Raw genomic sequence first — 22212 nt, forward strand, 5'->3', positions numbered from 1 at the left:
TTGAACATTTCCAGCAAAGGTCTTTTGCTGCTCATTGGCTCTGATTGTATCATGTGTCCAGTCTATGTGGCAGGTATTTTTCTGATTGCCTGTACATGGGCATGGAAGCCTGTCCCACCTCTGAAATACATGATCTGAGAGCAAGGATGGGTTCAGTACCTTGATAAAAATTGAGGGCTGCTGCTTGAAATCAGGAAATAGATGCTGGAGAGTCACTGTACTTAAATGCTTTGGCTGTTCAGTGATTTACAAACACAAGGTTTCATATTAGTATGAAGCTTTCTTTATCCATTTCAAAATAAATTCTGCTTATTCTTAGAGAATACACTATGTATAATTTAGAAAGATATGAGTGCACACAGAATTTATATGATCTCTTTAAGGTGGTAAGGTTGTAGCATATGTAGAGCTAGATCGTAATTTCCTGATGTAGCTGTATCATGTACATGTGCTGAATATTAGTTTTGTATTCTGGCATTTATTTTATAGACTGATTAGTGACCTTGGGGAAGTCTCATACTTCAAGTGAGAGAGCTGAACAGAGTTTGTAATTAATTCTGTTGTAACTCAGTAACTCTCTCCTATTCTTTGTCTAGGAATTGTCATGTGGAAAAAGTTTTAAGCAATTTTCTTCCTATTTTAATTGATCTGTTTGAGGTCATGGTGGTCCTGTGCTTTGGTGGTCTAAGAGCTAGCTGTAGATAGTGATTAGTGGCAGGGGGTTGGGGGCGGAATTGCAGAAAATATGGGGCAAACAGGTACCTAACTTTAGGATCTTACAACAATGGGGTTTGGTTTCAAAAGCATTCTACTTGAGGATTATTTGTTTGAGACATGAAAATTGACTTTAATGTGAGCCATGTGTGACCAAGGACTTTTTCAAGAAGAGGAGGAGATGTCAGAGGTAGTCAACATAACATTCGCTTCTAAATGAACCAAACTGTGTTGAGGTGTACTTTAAAAATTTTTTGTATTAGCTTATACAATAGTAACAGTAGAAGTTTATTTCTTATTAAATTCACATATAAAATTTAGATTTTCCTTTTCTTTTTTCTTTGTAAACTTCTGTTACTGTACTAACATTCTCAGAGTCTTTTAAAGCAAAATATAAGTGCATATTGTTATTGAGTATGAATTTTATTGCCTCATTTTCATGTTTTAGAATTCATTTAACCTTAATCAAAAATAAACTTCTTCATTATAGTTTCAGCATAACCCATTTTGTACATTTGAAACATTGTATATACAATTGTATGTGAGATTGAATGTCTTTCTAGAAGGCATAAAACTCTTTAAATTGAGGAAAAATTGATGAACAGTATTGTATTAGTATCAACATAGTGATTTGATATTTATATACATTACAAAATGGTTACCAAAATAGTCTAGTCACCATCTGTCAACATATAAAGTTGTTACAATATTATTAACTATATTCCTTAAACTGAATAGTAAATCTCTTTGAATTTATTTTATAATTGGAAAATTGTACCTCTTGGTCTATTCATCTATTTTGTCTATCCTGCTATCTTCCTCCCCTCTGGTAATTGTCAGTTTGTTTTCTGTACATATGAGTGTTTTACTTTGTTCATTTGTTTTGTTTTTCAGATTATACGTATAAGTGAAATTATCAGTATGTCTTTCTCTGACTTCACTTAGCATAATACTCTTTAGGCCTATCCCTACATGTCACAGTGACAAGTTTTCATTTTTATGGCTGAGTAATATTCCTGAGTGTGTCGTGTTTGTGTGTGTGTGTGTGTGTGTGTGTGTGTGTGTGTGTACTTGCCACATCTTTATCCTTGTATCTGTCTATGGACATTTAGGTTACTTCTGTGTCTTCACTATGGTAAATAATGGTGTGGTTAACATAGGGATGCAAATGTTTTTTAAATTCATAGTTTTTTTGGGTAAACACCTAGAAGTGGAATTGCTGGATTGTATGGCAATTCTAATTTTTATATTTTGAGGAATCTCCATACTGTTTTCTATAGTGTATACACCAGTTTATGTTGTCAACAGTGTGTTAAGGTTATTTTTCTTCACATTCTCACTAATATTTATTACTTCTTGTCTTTTTGATTTTAGCCATTCTGGCAGGTGTGAGGTGATGTCTCATTATGGTTTTGATTTGCATTTCCCAGATGGTTAGTGATGTTGGGCATCTTTTCATGTGCCTGTTGGCCATCTGTATGTCCTCTTAGAGATTTTTCTTGTTCTTGAGGTAGGCCTGTTTTGACATAAACTTCCCTTTTGGATCTGCTTTTGCTGCATTTCATAGATATTGGAACATTATGTTTTCACTTTCATTTGTCTCAAGGTATTTTTGAATATCCTTTTTGATTTTTTTTTTGGCCCATTGGTTTTTTATTTTTATTTACTTTTAACTTTTTTTTTTTTTTTTTTTTTTTGAGAGACAGAGGGTGGGTGGGGAAGGGGCAAAGAGAGAGGGAGAGATACAGAATCTAAAGCAGGCTCCAGGCTCTGTGATGTTACCATACAGCCTGATGGGTGGCTTGAACTCACAAACCGTGAGATCATGATCTGAGCCGAAGTCAGATGCTTAGCTGACTGAGCCACCCAGGCACCTCTCCCATTGGTTTTTTAGTAACATGTTTTTTGGTCTCTGCATGTATGTGTTTTTTTCTAGTTTTATTCTTGTAATTGATTTCTAGTTTCATATCATTTGGTTGGAAAGATGCTTGATCCAATTTCAGTCTTTTTTTTAATTTAATGTATTTTATTTTATTTGAACAATATTTTTTAATGTTTATTTATTTTTGAGAGAGAGAGACAGAGCACGAGTTGGGGAGGGGCAGAGACAGAGAGGGAGACACAGAATCTGAAACAGGCTCCAGGCTCTGAGTTGTTAACACAGAGCCCGATATGGGGCTCGAACTTGGGAACGGTGAGATCATGACCTGAGCCGAAGTCGGACACTCAACCGACTGAGCCACCTAGGCGCCCCTATCTTATTTATTTTTCAAAATGTTTATTCACTTTTGAGAAAGAGAGAGACAGAACATGCCTGGGGGAGAGGCAGAGAGAGAGGGAGACACAGAATCTGAAGCAGGCTCCAGGTTCTGAACTTTCAGCACAGAGCCTGACATGGGGCTTGAACCCACAAACTGCTAGATCATGACCTGAGCTGAAGTCGGAGGCTTAACCAACTGAATCACCCAGGTGCTCCTGCAATTTCAGTCTTCTTAAATTTATCTAAAGAGACTTGTTTTGTGGTCTGTCATGCTAATATTCTAGAGAATGTTTCATGTACTTGAGAAGATGTGTCTTGGGTTTTTTGGATGGAATGTTCTGTACATACCTGTTTAGTGTATATGGTCTAATGTGTCATTTAAGGCCAGTGTTTTCTTATTCATATTCTGTCTGGATGATCTATCTATTGATGTAAGGGGAGTGTTAAAATCCCCTACTATTATTGTATTACTGTCAGGTTCTCCCTTTTTGTTTGGTAATGTTTGCTTTATGTATTTAGGTGCTGCAATGTTGGGCACATAAATATTTACAAGTATTATGCCTTCTTGTTGGATTAATCCCTTTATCATTTTGTAATGTGCTTTATCTCTTGTTACAGCTTTTTAAAAAGTGTCTACTGTGTGATATAACTATTGCCAGTCCAGCTTTTTTTTCATATCTGTTTTCATGGTATATCTTTTCCCATCACTTCACTTTTAGTCTATGTGTATCTTTAGATCTGCAGTGAGTCTTTTGATGGCAGCATATAGAGGGTCTTGTTTTTTTTTTTTTTAATGTTTATTTATTTTTGAGACAGTTAGAGACAGAGTGTGAGCATGGGAGGGGCAGAGAGAGGGGGAGACACAGAAACCGAAGCAGGCTTCAGGCTCTGAGCTGTCAGTGGGGCTCAAACTCACAAACTGCGAGATCATGACCTGAGCTGAAGTCAGATCCTTAACTGACTGAGCCACCCAGGCCCCCCCACCTTTTTTTTTCTTACTCATTCAAATTCAGAGTTATTACTGATACATATTTATTGCTATTTTGTTAAATGACTTTTTTTTTTTTGTACTTCTCTGTTCCTTTCTTCCTTCTTGCTATTTTTCCTTGTGATTTGATGATTTTGTTTAGTGTTATTTTTGGATTCCTTTCTTTTTGTTTTTTGTGTTTCAAAGGTTTCTTTGTGGTTGCCATGAGCTTCAAATCTAAAAACCTAAGTATATAGAAGTTCATTTTAAGTTGTCATTCCTTAAGTTCAAATGCATTCTAAAAGTATTACATTTTTGCTCCCCTCATCTCCCAATATTTTATAGTTTGATACCATATTTTAAACTTTTTATTTAGTGTATTTCTTAACTGATTATTGTAGAATAGAGTTGATTTTACTACTTTGGTCTTTGAGTTTTATGCTACCTTTCCAAGTGAGTGATTACCTACCTTTACTATATGTTTGCCTTTACCAGTGTGTTTTTTTTCTTTCTGATATTTTCTTATTTCTAGTTATGGCCTTTTTTTATTCCTGCTTAAAAAAGTCCCTTTAATATTTCTTACAGAGCATGTTTAGTGGTAATGAACTTCTCTAGCTTTTGCTCGTCTGGGAAACTCTTTATCTTTTCAGTTCTAAATGATAGTATTGAGGCTTAAGTCCCTTTAGGTGGCTCACTTTTATGTTTCTCAAATAAATGTACAGAAACTATTAGGAAAGACAATTTTATTCTTTGCTTTGAGGTCTTTGAAACACTAAGTGTGCATGTATATATTTTTTTTCCAAAGATGGACCACGACCTAATCAAAAAGAAATATTTTCTCTACGAGCATTCTTATTGATGTTCATTAAGCAGTTAGTGATGAAGGTAAGTTTATATTTACTTTTACTTTGGCATGTTCTGTATTTTAACTTTTAATTTCACGTAAGATACTGTCTATTTACTCTTTGTTGGATTCCTAGGATTACACATTGGAAAATACTCTGAAAGATACTTTTTTCTATGTTTTTCATTCTTTCTTGTGCATTTAACGGATATATATTATTGCAGAATTGGAGATAATTGTAATATATGTTATGAATTTCTGTAGGGGTGCAAGTGGATTCATTCTTTTATTCAGCAAATATTTACTGAGTTTCTGTTTAGTACTAAGTATTATTCTTGGCAGTAGTGATACAGTAGTCAACAAAACTCTTCTAGGAGGTTTCATTTTTAGTGGGCCTCTTGTACCTGACATTCAGGTTTTGAGAAAAAATTTCCCTGTATAAATATACCAGGAAGATACATCAGCCTTTAGAAATGATTGCCTTTGTCCCATTTAATTCTGTTGTAAGTAAAATAATATTTATTATTTTTAAAGAAGGTGTTTTGGTTTTATAAGATAACAATACATAAATGAATTTTTTGTCAATATTTTATTCCCTGTTTCCTGTCGTCATTGTATTATTTTTTAGAATTTAATATTATGTTACATGGACCAAGCTTTTAGTATATCTTTTAGACTCAGATACCTTATTTCCATTTATAAAAAAATTTATCCCTTGAATTTTGTTTTTAAAAAATTTTTCTAGTGTTTTTTTTCTAATTCTCTTTTTTTATTAAAAAATTTTTTTAATGGTTATTTATTTTTGACAGAGAGAGACAGAATGCAAGTAGGGGAGGGTTAGAGAGAGGGAGACACAGAACTTAAAGCAGGCTTCGAGCTCTGAGCTGTTAGCACAGAGCCCAACGCGAGGCTCGAACCCATGAACTGTGAGATCATGACCTGAGCCAAAATCAGATGCTTAACCTGCTGATCCTCCCAGGCGCCCCCTGTAATTCTCTTTCTCATTGCAGCTTTGTTTTATTGTTAATAAATAGATAGGATAGGTTGAAAATTTAAATACTGAATTCATATTTAAAAGTATTGTGTTTTAAACCTCAGGGAAGGTACTACTCAGTTTTTAATACCTGATGTTTTAGCTGGTAATTTTAGAAGCTATTCATTTACTTTCCAAATTTAATAGAAAAAAGAAATGGAAAAGTTGTCTTCTGTATTTGATATAGTGGTAGCTATTGATAGTACTCTTTAACATTAATTATTGTTTTTCTTCAGAATTCTATAGCTCTGTTGGATAGCTTATCATATATGGTTCTGAAAACAGGATACTGATGTTATTTCTTTTGACTTTTACCCAGTCTTGATTATTGCATATCTTTTTAATACTTTTTAAAAAAAGTTTTATTTAAGTAATCTCTGCACCCTGTGTGAGACTTGAACTCATGACTCTGAGATCAAGAGTCACACACTCTTCTGACTGAGCCAGCCAGGCACCCCTCGCCTAGTACATATTTTAAATTTAGATTCTATGTGATTATATCTTTGTATATTTATTGCAACTGACCAGGTTGAAAAAATGTTACAGTATTTCCCTTTTTAAAAAAGTTTTTTATATGTAAGTTTAAGATACTTATATTATGTTTTTAAAGGATTCTGGAGTAAAGGAAGATGAATTACAGGCCATTCTTAATTACCTACTCACTATGCATGAGGTAACATTTGAGTTTTATATTTTGGGATTTTATATTTTGAAGCTGTAGTGTCATTTTTTTTAAAGTAAAAAAGTTAAAATTATCTTTCATTAATTATATGACTATCATTGGGGGAGTAAATGTATTTAGGAACTAAATCTTAGCAACTTTCATTTAAATACCCTATGTTATCACAGATGGCTTTGAGAATAATCATGAAAAGCTTTAAAAGGTTTTGAAATTAGATCTTATTGAATGAATAAGAAAGTATGCCAAAGAATACATTTATTGTATCTCTAGGAACCAGTGTAACATATGGAAAAATAGAATATAAATGTAAAACATGCCAATGTAATCTAATTAAATAATTGGATTAAATATTTTTTAAATAATTAAAATTCAGAATTGATGGAATTTCATGTTAAGCACAGCATTTTAAGTGATAATTTATGTTTCTATTTTATAATTCATGTCTTGTGCTTTAATAAATATCTGTTATAGTATGAAATAATGTGTTTGTGAATCATTAATAAATGAGAGATATTATTTTGACCTATCTTAATTGAGGTAGAAAAGTAGCTTAAATTTCTTGATTGGATCATATTTGACTCAAATATTAGTGATTGTGCTTTCTTTTTCCTCTTGATTAGGGCATTTTTTTCCTTAATCAGTGTAATAGTTGAAGATTTTTCAACTGAATTTCCTAGTAATGTTTTTGCATATGATTTTGCTTTTTTAAACATCTTTATTTACTTGTTTGTTTATTTGTCTATTTATTATTTATTTATTTAGGGAGTACCTGTGCATGCAAGTGGAGGGAGGGGCACAAAGAGAAGGGGAGAGAGAATCTGCCCTGTCAGTGCAGAGCCTGACATGGGTCTTGATCCAATGAAATGTGATTTTGTTTTTTTGTTAATCCTGACTCCCTAAGGGACTGAAGTATTTCATAAAAGAGAAATTGGAAGTCACAGTGATCTTCCCTTTTCTCTTACTTCGTTAATTCAGGAATCTTTCAATTCCTTCAGATAATACTTTTCCCAAGCCTCAGTGCCCTAGCTCTAGATTATCTGCTTAGCTTACTGAAAATTAGATATTCAAATAGGTGCCAAAACCAAAGCTCCAGAGCAGTGGGCAAAAACCTATAGACAAGGCAAGAGATAACTAGCTCTTGATAGCTGCTTCCCTTTTCCTCTTTGGGTCATTATTGCCCAAGTTGGTTCTGATAATATGCATACATACTGGAATATTTAACCAAGGATGTATAGGATTTCTTGGAATTTTTTTTTGTATTTCACAACTTACATATGCTTCTGTGCTATTCTGTCAATATTATCAAGTTATACTATATACAGTAGTCTGTTGCTTCAGCAAACATTTATGATCATCTATATTTTCACTACTGTCAATAAATAATATATGAAAACTGTTCAGTTATTTCCTCCAAAGCTTACTGTTGGAACTAGTTTCTTGAGAGGGTCAGTGAATAAAGTGGTCCAGGTGAAAAAAATTAGGAAATGATACACATGTTGTCCCCAACACTGCCACCAGATTGACAACATCTATTACCTTATTAAAGACTGTAATATGTTTTGCTATAAAAAATAAAACAACCTAGTTTTCGCTTTCCCCAATTTCTTGATGTATATACCTTCTCTAAAAAAATCCTGTTTGGTCAGATGTTAGTATATCTATAGAATATGTTTTCGGAAATCTTGATACTGTATTATAAGAGGGGTTTTGTTTCTTTGATTAAGAAACTATGTGACTATTTGGTGATGTGTATTTTGAGTTAAACAGATGAATATGTATATGTTTGTTAAAAACCAGTTTGTTAAAAACAAGTATATATTGCTCAATATGTATATATAACAAACTGGTTTGTTAAGAACCAGTTTGTTAAAAACACGTATATATTGCTCATATATCTACTTATTATTTTAAGTTAGAATTTCTTTTGTTTTGGAAGTATACAGTGTTCAAAAAAGTTATTTTTTCCTTGTTTTAAAAAATTTCTACATTGATTTTAGGACGACAATCTAATGGATGTCCTACAACTGCTTGTTGCATTAATGTCAGAACATCCTAACTCTATGATTCCTGCTTTTGACCAGAGGAATGGATTACGGTAGGAGTTGTATATCAGGGATTTAATTATATTTAATATAAGAGTTTAGTTGGGAAATGATAGAAGATTCTCACATATGGGAAGTACTAATGGATCATGTATTATAAATGAGTTAGGATATAAGACCCGTTTTATGTGTTATGTTTTTTTTAAGAAATCTTTAATTTTATAGAGGCTGTGTTACTATTTAATTTGTGAAGACTGATCAAATAAATCGTGTGAATATTTTGTATGGCTAGTGCTGTTAGACAGATATTGTAAGATTGAATTCTTTAACAGTGTTATCTTTAGATCCTAGAACAGTAGTACTCATTTGTGGCGCAAGAAAAGATCTCTTTCCTCCCTTTTAAATATCACTACCTTTATACCCAATCCCAAATCATCATTGTATTAATCTACTTGGGCTTCCATAACACAATATCATAGACCGGGTTCCATAAACAACAGAAATTTATTTTCTTACAGTTTTGGAGAACAGAAATTTAAGATCAAGGTATCAGCAGGTGTGGTGTCTGGTAAGGGCTCTCTTCTCAAACTGTAGATAGCCACCTTCCCATTGTGTGTTCACATGACCTGTTTATATGTGTATGAAGGAAGAGAAAGAGAGAAAGCTCTCTGGAGGGAGAAAAAAAGCTCTCTTGTCTCTTTTTATAAGGATATTATTTCTGTTGTATCAAGGACCTAACCTTATGACCTCATTTTATCTGAATTACTTCCTTTTAAGCCCCATCTCCAAATATAGCCATACTAGGTATTAAGGCTTTAACATATGAATTGGGAGGTATACATTTAGTCCATAACAACAACAAAACCAGAATACTTTTGTTTTAAATCATTCATTTAATAAAAAGATTTTGGACCACAAAAGTTTTAAGAACAACTTTGCCAGATGATAAGCTACGGTAACTAATGATCTAGTTACAGTAAATTTCCCACATCAGTTTTCTATTTCAAATATTTTTTTAGTACTTTTCAATGCTCGTTTGCTATTAGAAGATGGCTTTATATGTTATCCTTAAGGGAGTGTATTTTTAGAGTTATCTAGAGAAAAAGAACCAGTTGAGAGAGACAGAGAGATTGACTGATTGATTGACGATTGATTTTAAGGAGTTGGCCCATGTGATTGTTGAGGCCAGTAGGTCCAAAATTTACATGGTTGGGAGGGCGGCAGGCTGGAGACGTAAGAGCTGATGTTGCAGTTTAAGTCCAAAGGCAATCTGCTGGCAAAATTCCCTCTTTTTTTTAGGGAGGTTAGTTTTTTTTTTCTTCTCCTTCTGTTTTAAATGTGTATTTATTTTGAGAGAGAGAGGGAGAGGGAGATAGATAGAGAGAGAGAGAATCCCACACAGGCTCCACGCTGTCAGCACAGAGTCTGATGCAGGGCTTGATCCCATGAATCATGATATCATGACCCGAGCCAAAATCAAGAGTCGCCAGCTTAACTAAGCCACCCAGGTGCCTGTCTTCTTTTCTATTAAAGGTTTCAACGGGTTATATGAAGCCCACTCAAATTATGGAGGGTAATCTGCTTTACTCAGAGTCTGTTGATTGAAGTGTCAGAGTAAATGATTACCTCATAGAATGATTTGGAAAGTATTTCCTACTCTTCAACTTTTTTGAAGAGTTTGTATAGAGTAATTGTTATTTATTCTTTAAATGTTTGGTAAAATTTACCAGTGAAGTTATTTTTGTGTGAAATTTTCTTCATAGAGAGGTTTTTTGCTACAGTTCCGATTTCCTTAATAAATATAGGGCTATTTTTTTTTTTTTACCTATTTCTTCTGTGATGAGCTTTGTTAAATTTCCTTTCTTTTTACATTTTATTTTTTAATGTTTATTTAGTCAGAGAGAGAGAGGGTGCAAGCAAGGGAGAGGCAGAGAGGGAGAGAATCCCAAGCAGGCTCCATGCTGCCAGTGCACAGCTGGACATTGGGCCCAAACTCATGAACTAGAGATCATGACCTGAGCCTAAATCAAGAGTGGGAACCACCCAGGTGCCCCTGATAAGTTTCTATTGAGAAATTGTCTTTTATCTAAGTGGTCAAATTTATTGGTATAGTTTTTCTCTTATTTGCATTTAATTCTCTCTTGAACATGTAGTGATGTGACATCTCTCATTTCTGATACTGATAATTTTTGTTTCAGATCACTCTGACAAGAAGTTGATCAAATTTATTATTGTTTCACTTTTTAAGACTTTCTGAACATAGGCATTTATTATTATAAATTTCTTCATAAGCACTTTTACTTTAATTACATTTTTATTGTTCAAAATGCTTCTATTTTTCCTTTAATTTCATGTATTATCCATGTGCCTTAAAGAAGTGTGTTCCAGAGATCTTTTAATATTTGAATTTTGATTCCATTGTGGCCTGCAAGTATCTTTGTATGCCTTATTTTCATTTACATTTATTGGGAATTGCTTTATGGTGTACCATACTGGTACCATACCAGTGTATGGTATATATGGCTAAATATTCCATGTGCACTGGAAAAGTATATGTATTCTGATGTTTCTGCATGGAATTGTTTTGTAAATGTCAATTAGGCTGAGTTGGTTGGCAGTGTTCTTCAAATCTTCTATGCTCTTACGCTTTGTTTCTTCTACCATTTATTGATATGATTATTGAAATATGACTATAATTATGTTTTTTCCATTTTCATTTCTGTGCAGGTTTATTTTTCTTTATGTATTTTTAACTCTGAAGTTAAGTATGCCTATATTTTAGGATTGTTATTTATGTCTTTTTGGTGAACTGATGCTTTTATAATTATATCATTTTCTTTTGTATCTGTGAACTTATTTTTTCATCTGAAATCTACTTAGTTTGATATTTATATAGCTCTCCAGCTTTCTTTTGCTTTTGGTTTGCGTGGTATATCTTTTTTCCCCTTATACTTTTAATTTACCTATTTCTTTCCTCCCTCCTTCCTTCCTTCCTTCCTTCCTCCCTTCCTTCCTCCCTCCCTCCCTCCCTCCCTCCCTTCTTTCCTTCTTTCCTTCCTTCCTTCCTCTTTCCTTTTGACAGGGGAGGAGGGAGGGGGAAAGCACAAGTGCGTGTGAGCTGGGGGAGTGGCAGAGAGAGAGGGAGAGAGAATCCCAAGCAGGCTTCAGCTCTGTGAGTGCAGAGCCCTACTCGGGGCTTGAATCTATGAACTGTGAGATCATGACCTGAGCTGAAATCAAGAGCCAGATGCTTAATGGACTGAGCCACCTAGGTGCCCCTATCTGTATCTTTGTATTCAGTTGAATTTCTTATTGACACATTGTGATGGCTAATTTTGTGTTGACATGGTTGAGTCACAGTGCCTAGATAGTTGGTCAAACGTTATTGTGGGTATTTTTGTGAAGGCATTTTTTGGGATAAGATCAATGTTTAAATTGGTGGACTTTGAGAAAAGTAGGTTTCTCATCAGGTCAGTTGAAGGCCTTAATAGAACAAAGACTCATCTCCCCCAATAAAAATGAGCTCTGCCAACAGTATGCCTTTGGACTTTATAACTTTTTTCTCAATCTCCAGAGTATGTGTTTACCCTGCAGATTTTGGATTTATCAAACTTCCGGAATTGTGAGAGCCAATTCCTTAAATCTTTTTGTCTTTCTCTATATACACATTCTGTTGCTTCTTCTTTTGTGGAAAACTATTACTAAAACACACAGTGTAATTGAATTTTTTAGTTTTGAAAATATATTCTGAGAAAGTCTTCTCATTGTGTTTAGACTACTTACTTTTAACATAATTACTCATAAGGCTTTATTTGCACCTAGCATTTTATTATTTATTTGTCCCAGTATAATTTTTCCCATCTGTTTCTCTTTTCCTGTGTTCCTTGTATTTGAATTCCTTTAGTATTCTTTTAAAAATTAATTTTTGGTTTTATATCTATCTTGGTAATCTTTTTAGTGTTTGCACTAGAGATTTCAGTCTACTTTGAGTTAATATTTTACCTCTTCACATAGAATCTAGAACCATTTCAATTTTATTTGTCCCTTTAACCTCCACAATTGTTTGTTTGTTTCTTTAACTTTCTTAATGTTTTATTTTTGAGAGAGAGAGGAAGAGAGAGTACGAGCAGGGGAAGGGGCAGAGAGAGAGAGAGAGAGAGAGAGAGAATCCAAAACAGGCTCCAGGCTCTAGGCTCTGAGCTGTTAGCACAGGGCCTGACGTAGGGCTTGAAACTCGTGAACCACAAGATCATGACCTGAGCCGAAGTCGGAAGCTTAACCAACTGAGCCACCCAGGTGCCCCTTCCTCCACCATTATTTCTTATTACACATAATATATTGCTAGTCTCTCTAGATAATGTTACAGTTTTTATTTACACTTGTTATATGTGTTTTAAAGAATGTAAGGGAAGAAAAATGTTAAAAAATTTTCCATATCTTTACAATTTTATTTATTTATGTATTTATGTATGTATGTATTTATTTATTTATTTTAGAATGGGAGAGCATGAGCAGGGTAGAGGGGCAGAGGGAGAGAGGGAGGGAGAGAGGGAGGGAGAGAGAGAGGGAGAAAGAGAGAGAATGAATCCTAGTCAGGCTCCATGCTCAGTGCAAAGCCTGATGCAAGGCTCAATCCCACCACCCTGGGATCATGAACTGAAATCAAGGATTGGACGCTCAACCAACTGGGTCACCTGGGTGCCCCTCATTTTTCATTCTTGAAGAACTGTATTTGGATTTCTTGTCGAGCAGTTTTTTTGGAAATACATTTTTGAATTATTTTTTCTGAATATAATTTTATTTGGCCTTCATGCAAGGATATTTTTGGTGCATATAGAATTCTGTGTGAAATTTTACTTATTTTAGTACTTTAAAATATTTTTCCATTGTTTGCTGGTACCCATAGTTTCTAATGAGAAATGTATGGTTATTTCAATGTTTGCTAAGTAAAAGGTACTACATTTTTGTACTTACTATAAAGACATATTCTTTAGCTCCTCTACAGTTTCATTATGCTTTCTTTGTAATTATCACATTTTGATAAGCTTTAGACCCTTATTTTCATACTTTTTGCTTCAGTTATATCTTTTTCCTTTTACTTTGGGTCTCTAGTAATGGGAATATTAGGGCTTTTTATTTCAATCTTCTTTCTTTGTTCTTCACATTTGATACTGTCTATTGATAAAGAAGCTTGCTATGTATGATAAACTTGATCTTCAACTTTATGGAGATTTGTTTTTTATATTTCGATATTAAGCTCATCTCATGAATATTTTATTTTAGATTTGTACATTTCAGTTGTATAATTTTAATATGGTTAATTTTATACTTTTTCTTTTGGTTGGGAACTATTTTCTGATCCTGTTAGACTGTGTTTCCTTTTACCTTCTGGAGTATATTTATAATAGCTCCTTTAATATCTTTGTGTGATAGTTCCAACAATTTGCCCATCTCATCAGCATTTGTTCAGTGTCTTTTCCTGTGAGAAATGATTACATATTCTTGCTTCTTTGTACGTTGAGTAACTTTTTAATGTGTCCTAGATGTTGTGAATGTTATCTTTTATAAACTATGTGTTTTGTTAAAATCCTCTAACAAATGTTGATGTTTTGCTTGTTTTAATAAGAAGGGTCAGACTACAAGTTCTACTTATCCTCTGTGTGTAGGGGTTACAGATATCACTCATTTAAAAAACGTGTCTTGTCCTGCTTTGTGTCTTTTTTGCACATAATGTACTCAGGAATTAGGTGAAGAATTGGGTGATAATTCAAGTCTTTTTTCAATACAGAAAGATTTTGCTGTTCTGGTCTGTCTGCCCCTTGCAAGTATATCTCTTGGGTTAGCCTTGGGTTTTTATGGGCTTTTACAAAGATTTTGAGGATCTTTCTTTCCCATTTCCTTCTTTTCAGGTCTACACCACACCCTGTGTCCTCCTTCCCCGCACCCCACCACCTGTACAAACCCGTTTTGTTAGTTCCCCTAACCAAAGGACAGTTTCTGTCACATTATTTGCCAGCTGAGCTTCTGACATCCACCTCTGAAATAAAGGCTCACTTTTGGGTCAGATTTAGAAGGGAAAAGTAAAAATTGAGACTCCTTACCTTCATAATGGGTAATTCTCCCAAGTTTTACCTCCTTTACACCAATGCAACTGCTTTTGTTTAGTACTTAGGAAATTGCTTTTTGCAGTTTTTCTTGTGGTTTTGGTTCTAATATGTAAGACTGAGAGGCTGTTATTAGCTTCACTCCATCTTCATTGAACCAGAACTCCCTGTTGATTTTTTCATTTTTTAAAAATTATTTTCTATTTAATGGTTTTATGATATTACATTTCCTTTCTTCTTTGTGGACTTTATTTCTTGTAAGACATGTCTGTTAGTAATGAATTTTCCCAGTCTGTTCATCTGAAAATACTTTTGTTAGTCTTAATTTTTTGATAATAGTTATTCTGGATATAAAATTTTAACAGATAGCTTTCTGTTTGCACTTTGTGATTTAATTGACTTTTGGCCTCTACTATTTTCAATGAGATGTCATCCTTGTATTGCTGTTTTCTTTGGGTTGAGTCCTATTTCTCTTGATGCTTTTAAGCTTTTTTCTTTGTCTTTGAATTTTGACTATTTTGTTTAGTTGTGATCCTCTTTGTTTTTATCCTTTTTTGGTTTATTGAGTTCTTGAATCTGCAAGTTAATGTTTTTCCATCACTTTTTGCCAGATTTTTCCCCATGGTTTCTTCAGAAATTTTTCTTGCCGCCACTTCTCCTCCTCCTTCCTCCTTCCTTCTTCTTCCTTCTTCCTCCTTCCTCTTCCTTCTCCTTCTCCTCTGCCTCCTCCTCCTCCTCCTCCTCCTCGTCCTCCTCCTCCTCCTCGTCCTCCTCCTCCTCCTCCTCCTCCTCCTCCTCCTCCTCCTCCTCTGGCACCTGCATTATAGCTATGGTGGAATACTACATTGTCTCACAGGTTTCTAAAAGTTTGCTAATTTATCTTCCATCGTTTTCTCTTTGTTCTTTGGGCTCACAGATTGTGTCTTAAAGCTCTCAAAGCTCACAGGTTCTGTCTTTTACATATGAATTAGCTACTGAGTGCCTCTTGTGAATTTTTCATTTTTCTTATTTACTTTTCAACTCTAGATTGTTGTATTTCTTTTTTAAAAAAATTTTAATTAAAAATTTTTAAAAAGTGTTTATTTTTGAGAGAGAGAGAGACAGAGTATGAGTGGGGTGGGGCAGAGAGAGAGGGAGACACAGAATCTGAAGCAGGCTCCACGTTTCAGCACAGAGCCCCACGCAAGGCTCGAACCCATGAACTGTGAAATCATGACCTTGAGCTGAAGTCTGGTGTTTAACCAACTGAGGCACCCAGGCGCACCCTCCCCCAACAATTTTTCTTAATGTTTATTTTACTTTTGCAAGACAGGCATGTATGCAAGTGGGGGAGGGACAGAGATGGAGGAAGACACAGAATCTGAAGCAGGTTCCAGGCTCTGAGCTGTCAGCACAGAGCCCGATGCAGGGATTGAATTCACGAACCCATGAGAACCTGACCTGAGTGGATGTTGGACGCTTAACTAGCTGAGTCACCCAGGGGCCATGTGGTGTTTTTTTATAGTTTATTGAAATTTCCTAATTGTTTACTTATTGTTAACCTAGTTTTCTTGTAACTCTTGATTTTCTTACCTCAGTGTGTAGTAATTTCTCAAGAATTAATGCCTCTCAATTTGTTGTTTTGTTGGTTGAATGGTTGCATGTGAAAGTGTTGTTTAATTTTATTTCTGTCTTTTTTTGTGGAGGGACATGCTGACTTCCACGTTGGCATTAATGGAAGTCATTCTTGCTTTTTTTTTTTTAAATAGTATGCTTTAAATTTTGGTACTTTCCCAGTCTTTTACTTATTGTGAACAACTGAAAAATATGTAAATTGGACTAATATATGGAAATGTGAATAATTAGTCCTGTCTATATGTGGTTCAACTACTTTTAAAAAACACTGAATAAAGAGATGTATTGAATATTTATATTAGTTATAGAAAACGGAATTAATTTGGGAATGATGGGTAGGTAGTTCCTTTAAATCTAATTGGAGTTCTGTGGAAATAATTTTTGGGTCCAAAATTCAGTATGAGATTGTGTAAATTGTAGATTTTCTTTCTCTTTTTTGTCTGTCTGTCTGTCTGTCTGTCTGCCTGTCTGTTGTTCTTTCCATCTTTCTGTTCTTCTTTTTTGAGCTCTTTCTTTTTTAACTTCTTTCTTAATTTCTTTCATGATTTAAAGAGACGGAATTCAAATGGAGCATTGATATATAATTTCATTATCTGTTTATGGTCACATTGCTGCCTAAAATATATTACCGTAAGTTTTAAAGGCCAACATGCAAAGGGCGCAGATATATTTAGTGAAGCTTTCATACTAACTGAAAGTCAAATGGAGTGTGACATAGACTCAAATTGAAAAAAATGGAGAAAATTGGAGGGAAGATAGTCTTTCCTGATGCAAGATAATACAGGTATGCCACACTGCATAATAGAAGTCAGTAGCATTTCTAAATTTTAAGTGGCAATTTAATTTCCATTAAATGACATAAACTTTCTCATTTATTTGTTAAGTATAAATTCTTTTTCACCATCACATCATTTAGACGTTATTTCCGACACATATTCTTCCTATGTGTTCTGATGCAGTGTCACTCACTTCATAGTCCCTGTTTAAATTTTAAGTATCAAATCTTTAATTTTTGAGTCTCATGAGCTTTAATCATATATTTTTATGTCTCTGAATAGATTGAAATAATTTGTTACTTTTCAAATTACTCTTTTTGGTGTTTCTAATACCTGAATATTTTCTTCATTGAAACTGCTATAGTGTACATGCCATAGTACATTTCAATTCAGAAAAAAGATATATATGTGTGTGCATATATACATTATATATATAATGTCTGTGTGTATTTTATTATATGGTTATATGTATGGTCAGAGTAAAATAGATTATATGAAAACATTCCCCAATTTTAATAGTGCTTCTTATGGATTAATTTTATCATCTTTTTCTACTTTTGTTTCTATTTCCAATAGAGAAATGTATATATATTTATAAATTTTTTAATAGTTAGAAAAATATATAAATGTCATTGAAATGGTACAGGATTTTCCTGTTCTAATGTGAAGAATGGTTTTTGTGTTAAATAGGGACTAAACTTTGATCAGAAAGCAAAAGTTTTTCAAAGTTTAGTGGTTATGTTTAGTAGATATATAAACTAATTGGATTCTGCTTTAGTGAAAAATACTCAACACTTAAAAAATTATTTTAGGATAAATATTAGGTATATGGATCTTATTCTATTAATTTTGGTCTTCTCATGTGATTAATACTAATAAAAATTTGAAAGTAATTATAGTTTTATCTAGAGTTCATCTTCTGGTGAAATCATTGTAATTTTAACCAAAGATTATTTAAGTTAAGCTATAGCATTCATAGATTAATTCTATGTTAAAATATCTTTGAGTGTTGTGGTTTTTAAACTGCTATTAAGCTTATGTTAATATTTCTTTTACAAATAATTTAATTTTTATTTACTTAATTTAAATCATAGAAGGAAAACTTTTATAAACATAATAGTGTTGTCCCAGTAATTGAATGTTATAGTTTTTTAAATACAATTTGAATTAAAAATAACCAGTTTCACATATCTCATTTTATGAGATTACAATGTTTATGGACCTAGATGCTTTTAATTAATATTTTAATAGGAAACAAAGTTCTTTTCACATATTTCATTTCTGTCAGCTACTAGAGGATCAAGGTCTTTACTTTTTGTTCATAGTTATGTTTTTTCAGACTTAGTTATTGAAGACAAATTTTTTAAATGTTTACATTAAACATCAGAGTGTGAGCGGGGAAGGGGCAGAGAGAGGGAGACACAGAATCCAAAGCGGGTTCCAGGTTCTGAGCTGTCAGCACAGAGCCTGATGTGGGGCTTGAACTCACGAACCGTGAGCTCATGACCTGAGCCAAAGTCGGATGCTTAACCAACTGAGCCACCCAGGCTCAGTTATTAAGCATTAAAATTTTTATCTAGGAGGATAGTTGAAAATCTTAGTATTTTAAAATAATCATAAACTTTTCAGATTTTTTTCTAAATGTTTATGAGGGAGGAAATGGTATAATGAATTAATTGAATGTTTTTTTTTTTTTTACTCAAATTGTGCATGATACTCAAATTTTTCTATACTTTGTTTATGTTCAAATCAGTGGTCTGTTGGCTGAATGCCCTTGGAGATTATTTAAAAACTTAGATTATTATGTAAGTTTTGAGAATTGATTATGAAATTTGTTTTAGATGTCATTTATGTTTCAGTCTTTTGCTTTTTGTTTTTTATTATCATTCATTACCTGTTGTCATTATCATTCATTTTCCTGTTCCTTTGCTTTCCATGGTGAGAATTATTTACGGATTTAAATATGTGTTACCACTAAACAGTGCTTTTTTTGTATTGATCTTAAATGTGGTAACTTCCAAAGGGCATTGTTAAGTCTGCAGTAGAGGAAAAAATAGTGACTCAGAACCAGCTTTATGCTATACAATTTGCATAAGTACATTTATGGGTGTAGTATAAATCACCATATTTTCTAAATGTTTTAATTTGTTCTCATTTTTTGGTTTTCATTAAAAGGAACAATAACTAGTAGAGATAAGCAAGTTTTTCTCAAAGACTTTTTTTTTTTGGAAGAGTTGTGAAATTTAGAGGGACGTATAGAGGTTTCCCATATACTCTCCTGTCCCCACACATGTATACTCTTTCTTATTATCAACACATCCATTAGAATTTACAGTTGGTGAACCTACATTTACACATTATAATCATCCAAAGTCCATAGTTTACATTATGCTTTACTGTTGGTATTGTACATTCTGTGGATTTGGACAACTGTATAATGGCATGTATCTGTCATTTGGTTATCATACAGAGTATTTTCATTGCTCTAAAAATCCTCTGTGCTCTGCCTGTTCATTTCTTCCACACCTACCCCCAATCTTTGGCTCCCACTGACCTTTTTACTATCTCCATAGTTTTGCCTTTTCCAGAATAACATATGTTTGGAATCATACAGCCTTTTCAGATTGGCTTCTTTCACTTAGTAATGTGCAGTTAAGATTCCTCCATGTTGGGGCACTTGTTTGGCTCATTTGGTTAAGCATCCAACTTTGGCTCAGGTCATGATTGTGGTTCATTTCCAGCCCCTCCAGGCTCTGCACTCTCTCTTTTTTTCTCTCTCTCTGGACCTTGTGGGATTCTCTCTGTCCCTCTCTGCCCCTCATTCACTCAAACTCTCTCTCTCTCTCTCAAAAATAAAATAAAATAAGAAAACAAAAATTAAAAAAAAATGAATCTTAAAACAAAAAAAGATTTCTCTATGTCTTTTCATGGCTTGGTAGCTCATTTCTTTTTAGTGCTGAATAATATTCCATTGTTGAGATATCCATAGTTTATTCATCCATTCATGTACTGAAAGACATCTTGGTTGCTTATAAGTTTTGCCAGTCATGAATACAGGTGCTATAAATATGCGTATGAAGGTTTTGGTATGGACATGGTTTCATCTCCTTTGGGTAAATACTGAGGAGTATGATTGATGGATCCTATGGTAAAAATATGTTTAGTTTTGTAAGAAATTGCCAAAATCTCTCTTCCAAAGTGGCTATACCATTTTGTTTCCCCACCAGCATTGGATGAGAATTCTTACTGCTCTACATACATGGTGTTGTTGGTGTTCTGGGTTTTGTCCATTCTCATAGATGTGTGTAGTAGTATCTCATTGTTTTAATTTGTATTTCTCTGATGACATATAATGTGGAGCATCTTTTCATAGGCTACTTTTCCATCTGTATATCTTCTTTGGTAAGGGTCTGTTAAGTTCTTTGGTCCCTTTTTAAATAGGGTTGTTCTTTTTTTTTATTGTTGAGTTTTAAGAGTTCTTTGTATACTGTGGATACCAGTCCTTTATCAGATGTGTGTTTCACATGTATTTTCTCCCAGTCTATCTTTTGATTCTCTTGCTATTGTCTTTTGAAGAGCAGAAGTTTTTAATTTTAATGAAGTCCAGCTTATCAGTTATTTTGTTGTGGATTGTCTTTGGTTTTGTATCTTGTATCACCATACCCAAGGTCATCTACGTTTTATCTTACGTTGTCTCCTAGGAGTTTTATAGTTTTGCATTTTACATTTAGGTCCATTTTGAGTTAATTTTTATGAAAGGTGTAAGGTCTGTGTCTAGATTCATTTATTTGAATGTGGATATCCTTTCGTTCTAGCATCGTGTTTTGAAAGAGTATCTTTGAGGGGCGCCTGGGTGGCTCAGTTGGTTAGGTGGCTGACATCAGGTCAGGTAATGATCTTGCAGTTCGTGAGTTTGAGTCCCAAGTTGGGCTTTGCGCTGACAGCTCAGAACCTGGAGCCTGCTTCAGATTCTGTGTGCCCCTCTGTCTCTGCCCCTCCCCAGCTTGCATTCTGTGTCTCTCTCTCTCTCTCTCAAAAATAAATACACATTAAAAACAATTTTTTTTTAAACAAAAAGAGTATCTTTGGTCCATTGTACTACCTTTGCTCTCCCTTTTGCCAATACCATACTGTCTTGATTACTATATCTTTATAATAAATCTTTTTTTTAACATTTACTTATTTTTGAGAGAGAGAGAGAGAGAGAGCAGGGGAGGAGCAGAGAGAGAGAGAGAGAGAGAGAGAGAGAGAGAGAGAGAGAGATCGAATCTGAAGTAGACCCTTTGCTGGCAGCAGAGAGCCTGATGTGGGGCTTGAACTCATGAACTGTGAAATCATGATCTGGGTTGAAGTCAAACACTTAACCTGAGCCACCCAGGTTCCACGGTTTTATAATAAATCTTGAAATCACATAACATTGGTTTTCCAACTTTGTTTATCTCCGTCAGTAATTGTGTTAGCTGCCCTGGCTTTTGCCTTTCCATATAAACTTTAGAATAGTTTCTTGATATCCACATATCTTGTTGAGGTTTTGGTTAAAATTGTATTGAATCCATAGATCAAGTTGGGGAGAACTGAGACGTTGAGAATATTGAGTCTTCCTGTAAATGAACATGGATTTTCTGTCCATTTATTTAGATCTTTTTTTTTGGTTTTATGCATCAGTTTTATAGTTTTTCTCATACATATCTTGTATATATTTTGTTAGATGTATATACCTAAGTATTTTATTTTTTGGGGAGTGCTACTGTAAATGGTATTGTGTTTTTAGTGTCCTATTCCACTTGTTGATTATTGGAATATAGGAAGGCAGTTGACTTTTGTATATGAACTCGGTATTCTGCAACCTTGGTATAATTGCTTATTAGTTATAGGAGTTTTGTGTGTGTGTGTGTGTGTGTGTGTGTGTGTGTGTGTGTGTGAGAATTCTAGATGTTCTTTGAACAAAGACAGCTCTATGTGTTCCTTAACGGTCTGTATACTATTTATTTCCTTTTCTTGCCTCACTGCATTAGCAAGAACTTCCTGTACAAAGCTGAAAAGGAGTGGTGTCTTGTACCTGATCTTATTTGGAAGACTTGATTTTTCTTGCTATTAGGTACCTTAGCTGTAGGGTTTTTGTGGATAGTCCTTATGAAGTTGAGAAAAATTCTCCTCTATTCTTAGTTTATTTAGA

At 33.9% G+C, this 22212-nt stretch overlaps 1 protein-coding gene across 6 annotated transcripts in view; it reads left to right on the forward strand.

The window, feature by feature from the left end:
* Positions 1-22212, forward strand: part of LRBA (LPS responsive beige-like anchor protein) — a 775946-nt gene that overhangs the window by 135890 nt on the left and 617844 nt on the right. For all 6 annotated transcript variants that reach the window (XM_023252764.2, XM_045056857.1, XM_023252765.2 and 3 more), the window contains exons 15-17: positions 4747-4826; positions 6429-6491; positions 8498-8595. In XM_023252764.2, the coding sequence (XP_023108532.2) occupies positions 4747-4826; positions 6429-6491; positions 8498-8595 (241 nt within the window). The remainder of the gene's footprint in view (positions 1-4746; positions 4827-6428; positions 6492-8497; positions 8596-22212) is intronic.

This window comes from Felis catus, chromosome B1 (genome assembly GCF_018350175.1).
Source record: "Felis catus isolate Fca126 chromosome B1, F.catus_Fca126_mat1.0, whole genome shotgun sequence".
Taxonomy (NCBI): Eukaryota; Metazoa; Chordata; class Mammalia; order Carnivora; family Felidae; genus Felis; species Felis catus.